General features: G+C 56.5%; 1 protein-coding gene across 1 annotated transcript; it reads left to right on the forward strand.

Moving 5' to 3' along the window:
• The first annotated feature begins 2,047 nt into the window (after window positions 1–2,047).
• On the forward strand, window positions 2,048–12,940 carry HPD (4-hydroxyphenylpyruvate dioxygenase). The gene is given in 13 exon segments (XM_006903701.1): window positions 2,048–2,069; window positions 2,546–2,608; window positions 2,925–3,029; window positions 3,734–3,776; window positions 4,236–4,318; window positions 4,770–4,859; window positions 5,935–6,038; window positions 6,403–6,480; window positions 6,929–7,091; window positions 7,233–7,304; window positions 9,135–9,257; window positions 12,443–12,559; window positions 12,656–12,940. Coding segments are annotated over 11 exon segments (1,239 nt in total). The 5' UTR covers window positions 2,048–2,069; window positions 2,546–2,608; window positions 2,925–2,948.
• The last annotated feature ends 435 nt before the right edge of the window (window positions 12,941–13,375 follow it).

Genomic DNA, 13,375 nt, shown 5'->3' on the forward strand with positions numbered 1-13,375 from the left:
CAATCGCTGCCCACAGACGGGAGTGGCAATTAGAGGCATATCCGGACTGAGACCCGCAGCGTTTCTGGAAGCAAAGTCCAGTGGGGAGGGGGGACTGAGCCCCCACCCCCGGATGGCTGAGCAGGCCCCCAGCCAGCATCATTGCAGAGCCCGGAGCCCATCTAAGCTACAGCCTCAGGGTTTAATAAACATTGACTCTGTGCCCAGGACACAGAGCCAGGCCAGGCTCAGGTGGACGGGTGAGGGAGGCTGGGCAGGCCAGGGGACAGGACGTTCCTGTGGCCCTGGGGGCAGGGAAGGCTGCACACTGTCCTCCAGTCCCACCCCCACGGAACCTTCTGGACTCATGAGCTCCCTTCTGGGCTTTCTCAGTTGGAAACTTGAACCCTGAGGGGCTGTGGTGGCCTCGAGGACAGGCTGAGGAAGGGGTCTAGGAGGAGAAGGGTGAGCGGCAGCCCCCACCTGCCTCTAGACTTGCCCATGAAACAGAAGAGGGGACGTGCCTGGACTGTGGCGTGAGCTCCACCTCCTCTGGCCGCCCAGAAGTCAGACTTGGGATCCCAAGACTCACTGGCCAGCTGTCCCTGGGGACATGCCATCACCCAGCCAGGCCTCGGTTTCCCCAGCTGTCTGGTGCGGCCAGTGGGCAGCTGGTTCACATTCCAGACTCTGTCACTTGCCAGCAGGGTGGGGAACGCTCTCTAGTGCCCAGGTCTGGGAGGTCACGGAGGGCTTCCCAGAGGAGGGTTTGGGGAGGAAGTAGATGGTACAAGCCCGCTCTGCCCCTGGCAAGGAAGGAGTTAACCATGGGCACCTTCTTGCTCTTGATCAGTTTTCCTAATCTGAAATATGGGAGCATTTCAACGCACCATCCTTGAGGTTGCCTCCAGTCAGGAGGATGTTAGTCTACATTTTAAAAAGAATTCTAAAAGGGAGGCTGATCCAGGGTATTTTGAAAGGCAAAATGCAAGACAACAGGGCGTCAAAGTAGGCAGGAGCCGAGGTCACAGGGTCTGAGCCTGGAAAAGGGATATCCAGCCCTGGAGGAGGGGTGGGAGTTCATCTTCTGGGAGGAGGGAGGGGCTGAGCAGAGGTGGGGTGGGCAGGCGCAGAGGCAGGCAGGTGTCCAGAAGCCCTCTGGTCAACCCAGAGAAGAGCCAGCCATCCTCGTCACCTGCCAGGAGCTGGAGGACGTCCTGATCTTCCCTCCCCCTGTCCAGGGGCAGTTCTACCTCCCCAGAACGCTCAGGGAGCAGGGAGCCTGGGGCAAGACCTGAACTCTTCCCTAGTACTCTAGCGGGTAGATGCAAAGCCCCCTGACTCTCTCTCCATCAGCAAGCTGGAAACTCAGAGAAACACAGTGAGTCACAGCCTGTACTAACAGTGACCCCAGTCCCGGAGAGGCTGGTTGCTGGAATTCCCTCCTCCCTGGGCCCCTTCACTGCGCCCATTTGACACATGAGACAACTGAGGCTCAGACGGGCTCGGGGACTGATACAGGATGTGGCAGATGTGGGATTCTGGCTCCTACCTGCGCCTTAAACCATTACAGTCACCGCACAATTTACACAATTTACAATGCAAATGGCCTTTCCAACACCTGTTCCAACCCCCCCACACCCTCCAGTATCTGCCAGTTCTGGAGCCACAGCCGCACTCAGCTGGCCAGCGCAGCCGGCCGGTGAGGTTTCTGGGCACGGAGTCTGGAGGGCAGAGATCAGAGTCCCCGCCTGGGGTCCTCTGGCTTGAAGCCCGGGCTCTGCCCCCTACATGTGAGTGGCCCAGGCAAGTCACTCCCCCGGGACCTGGCAGTGTGCTCCCATTCCAGCAAAGAAGCATCAGAGAACCTTTCGTGGGTGGGAAGGCCTAGAGGCAGGGGTGGGACCTGCTGCCTTAAATACTTGTGTCCAGCAGCGCCCCGGCCTCTTGTCCCCCTCTCCTCCCAGAAGGAAGTGTGATCACACCAGCCATGGTAAGTGCCGGCCGCCCAGGGTGGTGGGTCTGCACCCTCGGCCCCCTCTTACTGAACGTCTCTCTCTTAGACGTCATACAGCGACAAAGGCGTGAAGGTGAGCAGAAGGGGCACCTGCAGGTCAGGCCTGGATGGGGACAGGGTCCAGGAAGTCCCGAGTGCCAGCAGCAGCAGACACCACCACCAGTGGGCGTGTGAAGGAGCTACGAGCTCATCTCCCGGCTCCCCCGACTGAGCTGGACGCCACCTCGCCCACCTTAAAAACAGCCACTGCTTCTCAAACACCTGCCCGTCTCATAAACCTGTCGGGAAGTTCTTCCTCAAATCTAACTGAAATCCCCTTTGCTGCAACCTAAAGCTGCTTCCGTTCACAGAATCTGGGCAGGCCTGGGATTAAGGGGGGCCTCCTGCAGCCAACCTCCTGGGTTCCTTTCCCTCCAGAAGCTTCTGTAGAGGCTAGCGTGGGCACGCTGCTCCGGAGTTCTGGGGTTCGGACTGGGGACCCTATCCCCATTCTTGTACTTTTCAAGGCCACTTGCAGGTACTGACGGTCACCCCTCCCTCCCTCCACAGCCCGAGAGGGGTCGCTTCCTTCACTTCCACTCGGTGACCTTATGGGTTGGCAATGCCAAGCAGGTAGAAGGGCGGGGCGGGGCGGGCGGGTGGACGGACATGGGTGGGCACAGGCCGGAGGACGAGTGCGGTCTGTGGCCCAGGCTGTGACTGGCTCCTGGGAGGGGAGGGTCAGGAGAGAGAGACATGCTATGGGTCCTAATAATACAATCAGGACTATGGACCCCAGCGAGGCTCTAAGCTGAGGCTAGACTGTGTCAACTCTTCCTCTCGGGAGGAGCTCTGTGCCAGAAGACAGCAGATGGGCCAAGAGGGTTGGGGGTCCCCCTCCCCAGGCTGGTCCCCAACCCTCCCTAACTCAACTGCCGCTCCAATCCAGGCTGCGTCCTTCTACTGCAACAAGATGGGCTTCGAGCCTCTGGCCTACAAGGGCCTGGAGACAGGCTCCCGGGACGTGGTCAGTCACGTGGTCAAGCATGGGAAGGTGAGTCCCACCCCAGGACTGGACCCCTCCCCAGAGGTCTGTGAGGAGAGTCTGGGAGGCCGGGCCTCTCTCCTGTGTCTGGGAGGCCCTGGGTTCAGAATCCTCCCGTAGGAGTCAAATCTGGCCACGATCCACTCGCACCCCAGAGGACCCCATCGGTTCTGCCCCATCTCGGGGTCTTTCCCACACACACACCTGGGGAGACTTGGCAGGAGCTGGGGACATCAGAACCAGAAGTCTGAGTAGGACTTTGGTCCGTGACACCCCAGAGTTCTCCTCCTGGGAGACCCTGGCCCAGCAGGAGACGGGATGCAAGGGTGTGACTGGCAGAGGAGAAAGAACCCTGCCCAGGCCAGCGGGGAGAGTCTATGGCAGAAGCGGGGCTAGAATCCACGTCCAAGGGGCCCTGAGTGGTGAGGCCCCGGCAGGACTGTCTGGGAGTCCTAATGGTGTAGTGGATTAAAGCACTGGTCAGCACTCCAACCCCACTAGTCACTCTTTGAAAGCCAGACAGTACCAGCCCTGGAACCCCTCTGAGGTGGTTCCTCTCTGCCCTGTGGGGTGGCTGTGATCAGAAGTGACTTTTGGTGGTGGGTTTTTTAAGGGTGTCTCGGGGTAGGCCGAGAGGGGATGTGAGCATGTGAGCACAGCTCCCCAGGGTCAGCCAGGTGACCAGCTCTACTCCCTTCTCCTCCACATCTCAGATCGTGTTTGTCCTCTCCTCGGCCCTCAACCCGGGGAACAGAGGTGAGGGGCCTGGGGGAGGGGACGTGGTGCTGTGGGTGGGGGCAGCGACCCAGGGACTGGTGTTAGGGGGCTTTAGGGGGACTGTCAAGCCTAGAGGGAGATGGGGCCTCAACACTGAGAGCACAGGTGAGGGGGCACAGACCCAGTGCACAGGTTAGGGAAGTGGGCCCCACTGTACAGGTGAGGGGGCACAGACCAGTGCACAGGTTAGGGGAGTGGGCCCCACTGCACACAGCAGCAGAGGAGAGGAGAGGTGAGGGGACACAGACCCCGTGCACAGGTTAGAGGAGTGGACCCCACTGCACAGGTGAGGGGGCACAGACCCAGTGCACAGGTTAGGGGAGTGGACCCCAGTGCACACGTGAGGGGGCACAAACACCAGTGCACAGGTGAGGTGCATGGACCCCAGTGTACAGGTGAGGGGAGTGGACTCCAGTGTGCCCCCTTTTCTGGCCACAGAGATGGGTGATCACCTGGTGAAACACGGTGACAGCGTCAAGGACATCGCCTTCGAGGTAGAAGACTGTGACTACATCGTGCAGGTGAGCCCCTGAGCCTGGAGGCAGGTGGAAGGGCTGGGTGGCCCTTGGAGGCACTAATGGGGCCCTACTGAGGGACAAGCTACCAGCCCCTGGTGGCGGGGAAAGGATCCCACATGCTGTTGTCACTCACACCTGAGCCCTCAATGTGGGCCTCCCTGAGCCTCTGTGTGGCACCTGCCTCTGGGGGTAACTCAGACCTCACTGGGTTCTAACAAGGAGGAACCCCTCCCAGCCCGCTGCCATCGGTGCGTTCAGGTGCACAGAGACCCTCAGAGCAGGATGACCCCTAAGGCTTCCAAGGCCTCGATCTCTAGGGAGCAGACCCCCACCTGGGCTGGGAGAACGGAGAGGTGTCCAGCGGCCCATGCAGAAGGGAAGCAGACAGGACAGACAAGGGTTCAGAGCGTCTGGCCGGCCCTCACGGCCACCCCCACCCTGTTGTCCTCCCCAGAAAGCCCGAGAACGGGGCGCCAAGATCGTGCGGGAGCCGTGGGTGGAGCAGGACAAGCACGGGAAGGTCAAGTTTGCTGTGCTGCAGACGGTGAGTGGACATCGCTGCCCACTCCTGCCGTCAGCAGCCTCTGAGCTGCTGGGATCCCTGACACCCCACTTAACTCTATTCCATCATCTCAGCCTGGTGCCCCAACACTCAAACGTCCCCCTGGAGAACCCCCCCACAATGCCTGGCTGCGGGCGGAGGCTCAGGGGGACCACAGGCTCCACCTCATCTCTCCTTCCTCCCGGTGGGAGTCATGGGGTGGGTAAGCTCTGGGTAGCACTGGGGAGACCACACCCCTCACCGGCTGTGCATCCCAGGGTTCTGCTTCAAGGCCAAGGGCTCCAGACAAAACACCCGTGTGGCCCTTCTGTGCCCTTCTGTGCCCCCGTTTCTTCATCGCTGACCCCTCGAGGGGCAGCTGTGAGATCAAATGGGCACAGCACCGTGTTGTTGTTAAGCGCCGTGGGGTCGGACTTGAACCACGTACCTCTGCACTGGTGGTGCAATTCCTTACCACTCTGCCGCAAGAGGCCTCTGCACAGCCCCCAGTGCAGGGCAGACAGCCTCCCTTCTTGTTAGCACCGACTCACGGGCACCTAAACAACAACAACGGCTGTACTCAGAGGCCCCAACGGTGCAGTCTGAACGCGGTCAGTAGTTCTCTGGGAGAAAGCTGTGGCCGCCAGCTTCCAGCGGCCACTCCAGCCTGCTGGACAGAGTCCTCATGAGTCAGAACCGACCAGAATGCAGGGGTCTGATTTGGTTTATTATTGTACTAAAGAAACAACACCTGGATCCACCTCCTGAAGAGAAGTCCCCTAAAGGGCTGGGAGAGCCCAGCGGTGGCCTTTGACCGGACACCCTCGTTCACTCTCTCTTCTCAGTCAACGCATCTTTACTGAGCACCGACAGTGTGACAGGGAGTGCTAGGGGCACGGGGTCGACCACAAGCCTCTGGTGTGGGGATGTGGGAGACGTTGTCCGTGAAACCCTCAAACCCATGAGAAACTGCAGATCATTTCAGAGAGGGGAAGGGCCTTGCCTGGTCAGTCCTGATGGAGCCCAGGGCGGTGATGCTCCCGGGAGATGGGAGTAAGATCCCGTGTCTCACCCACAGTACGGGGACACCACACACACCCTGGTGGAAAAGATCAATTACAGTGGCCTCTTCCTGCCAGGATTCGAGGCACCGCTGTTCAAGGACCCCCTACTTGCCAAACTGTGAGTACCTTCGGGTGGCAGGAAGCTGCATCGTCTGTCACCTGGGAGCCTGCTCAGGAACCCCAAAAGTGCCAGGAGCGCCCTGGAGTGAAGCCCTGAAGGCTAAGAGTGTAGACTGTGGAACCAGACGGTGTGGGTTCTAATCCCAGCCCCGTCTCTTCAGTGACATTTCACCTCTGGCGAATCACTTACTGCCCGCCTCTCCATACCTGCGGGCGCTGTAAATCATGGCACGGATCAGTGAGCGTAAGCGTGTCAAGCGCCCGCTCTGTAGCAAGCACCCTGTAGGTGGGAGTTAGCATTCTTAACTGGGGTGTCACAGAAAGTGGACACCACAGGGAATAATTTTCCCTCCTGCCTCCAGGCCCAGCTGCAACCTGCAGGTCATCGACCACGTGGTGGGAAACCAGCCGGACCAGGAAATGCTGTCTGCCACGGAATGGTGAGCGCCTGGCCCGGCTCTGCCCACAGACCCGGTCTGGGAACCCATGGTGGGACACAGAGGTCATGGTCTGGGGCTCGGCTCCCAAAGGACTACATATAGCCCCAAAGTCACGGATAGGTCCTGCTCAGTGGACAGTGGGGAGGCATGGCAGGGGTGTCCTAGCCCACAGGGGTGGGGTGGAAGGAGACAGTCACCCCCAACAGTGCCCTCATCCAAAGCCAAAACACGCACCCCTTTGCCAAGGAACCGCCCTGTCTCTGCCAGAGAACTGTGCTTTTTGCTGAAGGAAAACTGTCAGAATAAAGGATCGAATCGAGTGTCTGTGACAGGACGTCCTGTCTGCTCCCAGGGGGTGAATTCTGGAAGGTGGAAGCAGGCGCAGGGATGTGGGGCGGGGCTGGCACTCAGAGCCAGCGTGTGAGTGTGCCCTCGTCGCCCGGGGCAGGTACCTGAAGAACCTCCAGTTCCACCGGTTCTGGTCCGTGGACGACACGCAGGTGCACACGGAGTACAGCTCGCTGCGCTCCATCGTGGTGGCCAATTACGAGGAGTCCATCAAGATGCCCATCAACGAGCCGGCTCCGGGCAAGAAGAAGTCTCAGATCCAGGTGGGATGGCCTGGTGGCGAGACCGGGGAGAGGATGGGTGCTGAGTGACCCTGGAGGGCCAGAGAGCAGGGAGACGAGGGGACCCCACACTGGGGCATGGGTGATGGGGTCAATGACGGGGGTCCTTGTTTCCCACCTTAGGAATTCGTGGATTATAACGGGGGCGCTGGGGTCCAGCACATCGCTCTCAAGACTGAAGACATCATCACGTCGGTTAGAAACCCCCTCCTGGTCCTCATCTCCCTGTCCCAGGAAGCTCCTCCACAGGCAGCCTCCACCCGACCTCTCACCTCGCCCCAGAGGCCCCAGCCCCACACCACCCTCTGGCCTTCACAGGGAGCAGAGCCAGGCAGAGCCGGCCAGCCAGCCTGGACCCCAGCTCTGGTTCTGCCTGAGACTTGCTGTGTGTCTCAGGGATTCAGCTCACCCTCTGAGCGTCAGTGCTCTCACCCGGAATCACTGCCAAACTATTATCTTTGCAGCCAGAAGGATGCCAGGCCCCTGGGGAGGCCAAAGCCAAAGCTGACCACTGTTGAGTCGATTCTGACTCACGGTGACCCTAGAGGACAGAGAAGAGCTGCCCCACAGGGTCCCCTGGGCTGTAAATATTTACAGAAGCCGGCCTGCCTCCTCTTTCTCTTGTGGAAGGGGCTCATGGGTTCGAATCGCCACCCTCTCCGTTCACAGGGCTCCTTTTTCTACCCGTATGGAGCTAACACAGTCAGGGGACTATACGCAGTATTAGGCAGCAGCAGAAGGCAAAAGATAAAGCAGAGAAATAGGACAACTGAGGAGGTCCCTGCAGAGTCGTCTGGGGGTGTGATGATTAAATGAGAGGTCAGGGGTCCACACCACCCAGAGGTCCCAAGGGAGAGAGATCAGGCAGCCTGCTCCCATAAATGGTGTTGTTGTGCACCCCAAGTCAGAGTGGCTCACAGATGACCCTCCAGCGGGTTTTCAAAGGCTGTCAATCACAAGGAAGGAGACGCGCATCTTTCTCTCTGGGAGAAGCTGGTGGATTTGAACTGTGTGCCTTTGGGTTGGCAGCACGACTCCTTACCACCAAGCCACCACAACTCCCGCCCATAAAGAGGACAAGCCTAGGAAACATATGGGGCAGTTCCACTCTGATCCTGGTGACTCTCAGTCAGAATCGACGTGATGGCACAGAGCTCTGGAGATTTAAACAGGCTGCCCTGGAAAGGCTGCGCTGAGAAGAAGACAGCTGCAGATGCCGAGGGTGGAAGTGGGAGAATTCGGGGGTGGGGGGTGGGGAATTGCATCCCAGGCTGCCGGGTCTGGGCAGCAGAGTCAGGGGCTAAGCCCAGACATGGGGCAGGGCCAGGAAGTCCAACAAGGGGTGCAGTGTGAGCAAGGAGCTGGGGTGGTGGACAAGGTGAGGACAGGCCAGGTGGCAAAGGCCCTGGGTGGACCTGGGAGCAAGAACTCCCCTGTGGGGTACACACAGGCCTGGCCTGACCTGATACATCTTTTCATAAGATCAGGCTGGTGAGCTGAGAATGGATAGTCAATGCCTCGGTTTTTCCAACTATAAAATGGGAATAGTGGCAGTTATTAAAAAAGTCAATCACCTTCCCGCTAGTCAACTCCCACTCAATGACTATGTGGGGCAGAGTAGAACACGCCCAGAAGGTGTCCCAGGCTGTGACCTTCCTGGCAGGAGACGGCCTCACCTTTGGCCCCAGGAGTGGCTCCCTTTTTGGGAAGCAGTCAAAAGCTTTGGCCACCGCACCCCAGGGCTCCTTCCTAAGCGTCCACAATCGACAAGATTACCACATGACCAGAACGAAAATACACGTAGAAAGTGCCTGGGACCCCAGGAAACATCCTGTAAAGGCAACCACTTCCCCAACAGGACCCATGAGGCCCAGGGAGGGGAGGGGATAAAGCTGGGCTCCCTCTGAGTACCCTGTGACAGGGGGCCCAGGGAGGGCCTGGCCCCTGCCTACTCCTGACCCGGCCGTAGGGCCAGCAGTGAGGCGGGGTGGAGAAGGAGGCTGACGCTAACCTGCTCTGGGACAGATCCGCCACCTGAGAGACAGAGGCATGGAGTTCCTGTCTGTCCCTTCCACATACTACAAGCAGCTGCGGGAGAGGCTCAAGTCGGCCAAGATCCAAGTAAAGGAGAGTATTGATGTCCTGGAGGTGAGCTGCCAGCACCCCACGGGGGGGTCAGTGGGGACAGCAAGGCCCAGATACCCCTGCTTCAGGGACACCAGGCAAGACCGCTGTGTCCCAGGTCAGGAGAGGGAGCAGCCGACACGGGAACACAGCTGGTCCTCTATTCACAATAAGCTTCTGTTCTGAAGGCTCCCTCCAAAGTCGGTTCTCCACTTACCGGGCAGGGAGGTCCACGAAGGTGGTTTTCCCGGGGTGAGGCTTGTCCACTGCGCTCCGGATGTGCTGAGCCCTGCAACTCTCCTAAACACGGGAGATGGGACAGCATAATCTGCAGTAGTGGGGGCCTATGTTCCCGTTCTCCCTTAAACAAAGAAAGAAAAAGGCCAAGGTAAACCAACAGCTCTCTGTTTTTTATTATTGTTCATATTTCTTGCCTTTTATTGTCGATACTGTTAACTCTCCCGCCTTTGTCTTTGGAAAGAACGCTCCCCATGAAGTTCCCTTTCTCTCTCCTAGCTAGGGGTGGGAACTGGCTCCTCGTAACTGATCTTCCAGCGTGCTTTCAGAGTCTGTAGAGAGCATGGAGACTACCCACCTTTCTCCTTACCCCCAGGCCCCCAGAGCTCCCTTATAGAGAGGGGTTTTAATCCGCAGGACTCAGCACAACTGCTCCCCAAGGTTTCTTTCCAAGGCTGAAATCCTTATAGAAGTGACCAGCACATCTTTCTTCAGAGCGGCTGGTGGTTTCAAACCGCCAACATGTCGGTTACTAGCCAAGAGCTTAAGCACTGCAACACCAGGGATTCTATTTTTTTATTATTATTATTTTTGTGTGAGTGTACCGTCAAATCAGATCTGACTGGTACAGGAGGAGATTGTCCCTCCTTCCCCGGCAGAGCATCTGGTGGATTCGAACCGCGCGCCTCTGGGATTGTAGTTGCAGCTCCTTGCCACCAGGCCACCAGAGCTCAACACCAGGGATTCTAAAACACCAACTCCTCAGAGACCGCACAGGACGGAGACCTGCCCACAGTGTCCCCTTTCCCGGGCTGTGACCTAATCAGGAGCAGCCAGCCTTACGTTCTCCTGTAGAGTGTGTCATGAATTAGAACCTCTGACCTTGTGGTCCGCAGTGTCAACCATGATACCACTGGGGTTGCAAAGAAATGCAGTCCTTATAAAGACAACTGTAAACACAGGGCTTTTAAACTCAGATATGGATGTCTTGAGTCTGAGACGATTTATATATAAGTAGAATTTAAAACAGGATGTGATAGGGGATCCTGAGGGCAGGAAGGCTTCATGAGGCGGTGACTTCCGTGGAAATCTAAACAGTGAGGAGCCAGGGGTGTACAGAGGGCTGAGGGGAGGCGGTTCGTGGCACCAGCCGGTGCAAAGGTCCAGAGGCAGGAAGAGGTTCTCAGTGTTCCAGGGACAGAAAATGTGAAGACTGGATGAAGTGCAGTGTTTGAGGCGTCCCTGTCACAGAGGTAGGCAGGGATCATTACTTCTGTTTTGTTTTGTTTTTTTAAAAAAAGGTTTGTATGAAAGTTTACAAGGCAAACGGGTTTTCCACTCAAGAGGTCACATACAGCTTTGTTTGTGACAGTTTGCAATCACGACAATCTAACAGCTCTCTTCCCACTTCATTCCTATCTGTCCCATTGACACTCATCCTTCTTTCCTGCCTTCTGCCTTCTGAATTTTATCCCTGGGCAAATGTGGCCATTTTTACTCCCTACAGCTGACGGTTTAAGGGCCACTGCTTTTTGGAGATTATCTAAGAGTTTGAATTCTGTTCCTCTTTGCTCAAAAGCCATTGAGTATTAATGGAGCTTTTGTTTACTTGCTTTTAAGATTTTTCTTGAGCTATAATGCACATACCAGACAACTGACTTTTTAAAAATTTTTTTATTAATTTTTGAATGTATACCGTCATATCAGATCCAACTGGTACAGGAGGAAATTGCCCCTCCTTCTCCAGCACAGCATCTGGTAGATTTGAACCACACACCTCTGGAATTACAGTGCAGCTTCTTGCCACTAGGCCACCAGACAATTGACTCTGTTAAAGTGAATCATTCAATGGACCTTCTGTGTAAAGTTGTGTGTTCCTTGCCATAATTCTTTCTTTTCCATCCTGTTTTTCTCACAGTAACAACAGACATAAATACACTTATCACATCCATGTTAGAACACTGTTATCACCCCAAAAAGAAAAGTCACACCTAACTCCCTCACACCAGGCCTCTGTAACAACCACTTATCTATTACCTTTTCTGGACATTTCATAGAAATGGAGCCATTCAACACCTTGTCTCTTGTGTCTAACGTCTTTCACAAACCATCATGCTTTTTTTAAAAACTTATTTTGTGTGTCAAATCAGATCTGACTGATACAGGAGGAGATTGTCCCTTCTCCAGCAGAGAGAGCATCTGGAGGATTTGAACTGTACACCTCTGGAAATGCAGTACAGCTTCTTGCCACTAGGCCTCCAGAGCTTTAGAACCATCATACTTTTAAGGCCCTTCATGTTGTCATGTGTGTTGGGATGTCATTCTTTTTACGGTCAAATAATATTCCATTGTATGGAAGTAGCAGGAGCTCTGGTGGCTTAAGGGTAAGGAGGTGCACTGCCAACCCAAAGAAGCACAGTTAGAATCCAGCAGCTGCTCTGAGGGAAGGATGGGCAATTTCCTCCCACGTGGCTTACAGCTCTGAACAGCCACTAGGGGGTGAGTGAGCAATGAATCAGCTCCATATGGAAGGCACAGACCAGCAACAGTATCCAGAACAAAACGTGGGTTTCCATTTCCACTGGAAAGCTTTAACCAGCGGAGTGACAGGATCTGCATTTAAACATTTCTCTGCCTGCCATGGTTACGAAGAACTGGAGGGAGGTGAGGAACAGGAGTAGTATGTGAGGAAGAACTGAGGTGGTCCAGCAGGGTGCATGGAAATGGGGTGGGAAGAGAGAGGACAATCTGGGGACACATTTGGAGGTGTCTGGAGGTGCTTGAGCAAAGAGGTTTTTTTTTTTTTTATCAAGCTTTGAAAGGCTGTCAAAGAAGTCCACATAGGCAGTACAAACAATCAGAGGCAGGGAGAATCAACAGAAATTGGTTTAGGGGCGCCTGTCCAAGCATGCAGTCATGCCAGCCTGCCGGCCGGCCAGCCACCCTAAGCCTCCACCCTGCCTCCCACCTAGGAGCTGAGAATCTTGGTGGACTACGACGAGAAGGGCTACCTGCTGCAGATCTTCACCAAGCCCGTGCAGGACCGGCCCACGCTGTTCCTGGAGGTCATCCAGCGCAACAACCACCAGGTATCGGTCCGAGACCCCCCTTCCCGAGGGCTAGGCAGGGGGCACGCGCAGCCCGGCCAGTGCACAGCTCGCTCACGTCCACTCTCCCGCTCCAAGGGCTTCGGGGCTGGCAACTTCAACTCGCTGTTCAAGGCTTTCGAGGAGGAGCAGAACCTGCGCGGAAACCTCACCGACCTGGAGATAAACGGGGTCTGACCGGGCACGTGGATACTGCTGCAGTCCAGGCACCCCCCCCCCGAACACGCCCACCCACGAGCCCTGACCTTTAGGCCCCGCCCCACAGGCGGCTCCTCCATACGCAGGCTCCGACCACCTTGTGGCCACACCCCCTGGACGGGAGGCACCGCCCACCAGGCTGGCTGCGGCGCAACGAGGCAGTGATGCCCTTTCGCCACCAGGGGGAGTGCTGGGACGACGCGGCCCGAAAGCTATTTTTTTTTGCTAAAGCGTGAAAACTGCTTTTGATGACAAATGCAATAAAGCAGGGTGATGTGATGATGGTGTGACCGCAGGGGAAGGTGGCCATGGGGCTCCTTTCAACTAAACAGAGGCTCCTCTGCGAGGAAAGGACGTTTGGGAGCCAGCTGTGGGCAACTCTAGGGAGAGATCTGGGGGAAAAGGGGTGCTCTGGTGGCCCAGTGTCAAGAAGTTGCACCGCAATCCCAGAGGTACGCGGTTCGAATCCGCCGGATGCTCTACTGCCGAAGGAGAGGCAATCTCCTCCTGTACTAGTCAGACCTGATTTGGCAGTACACACACAAGAAGTAATAATTAAAAAAAAATTTAAAATAAAGAGATCTGGGAGAGGGGACATGA

This window comes from Elephantulus edwardii, unplaced genomic scaffold, assembly GCF_000299155.1.
Source record: "Elephantulus edwardii isolate Elephantulus edwardi_28Jun2011 unplaced genomic scaffold, EleEdw1.0 scaffold00148, whole genome shotgun sequence".
NCBI classification, from domain to species: Eukaryota; Metazoa; Chordata; class Mammalia; order Macroscelidea; family Macroscelididae; genus Elephantulus; species Elephantulus edwardii.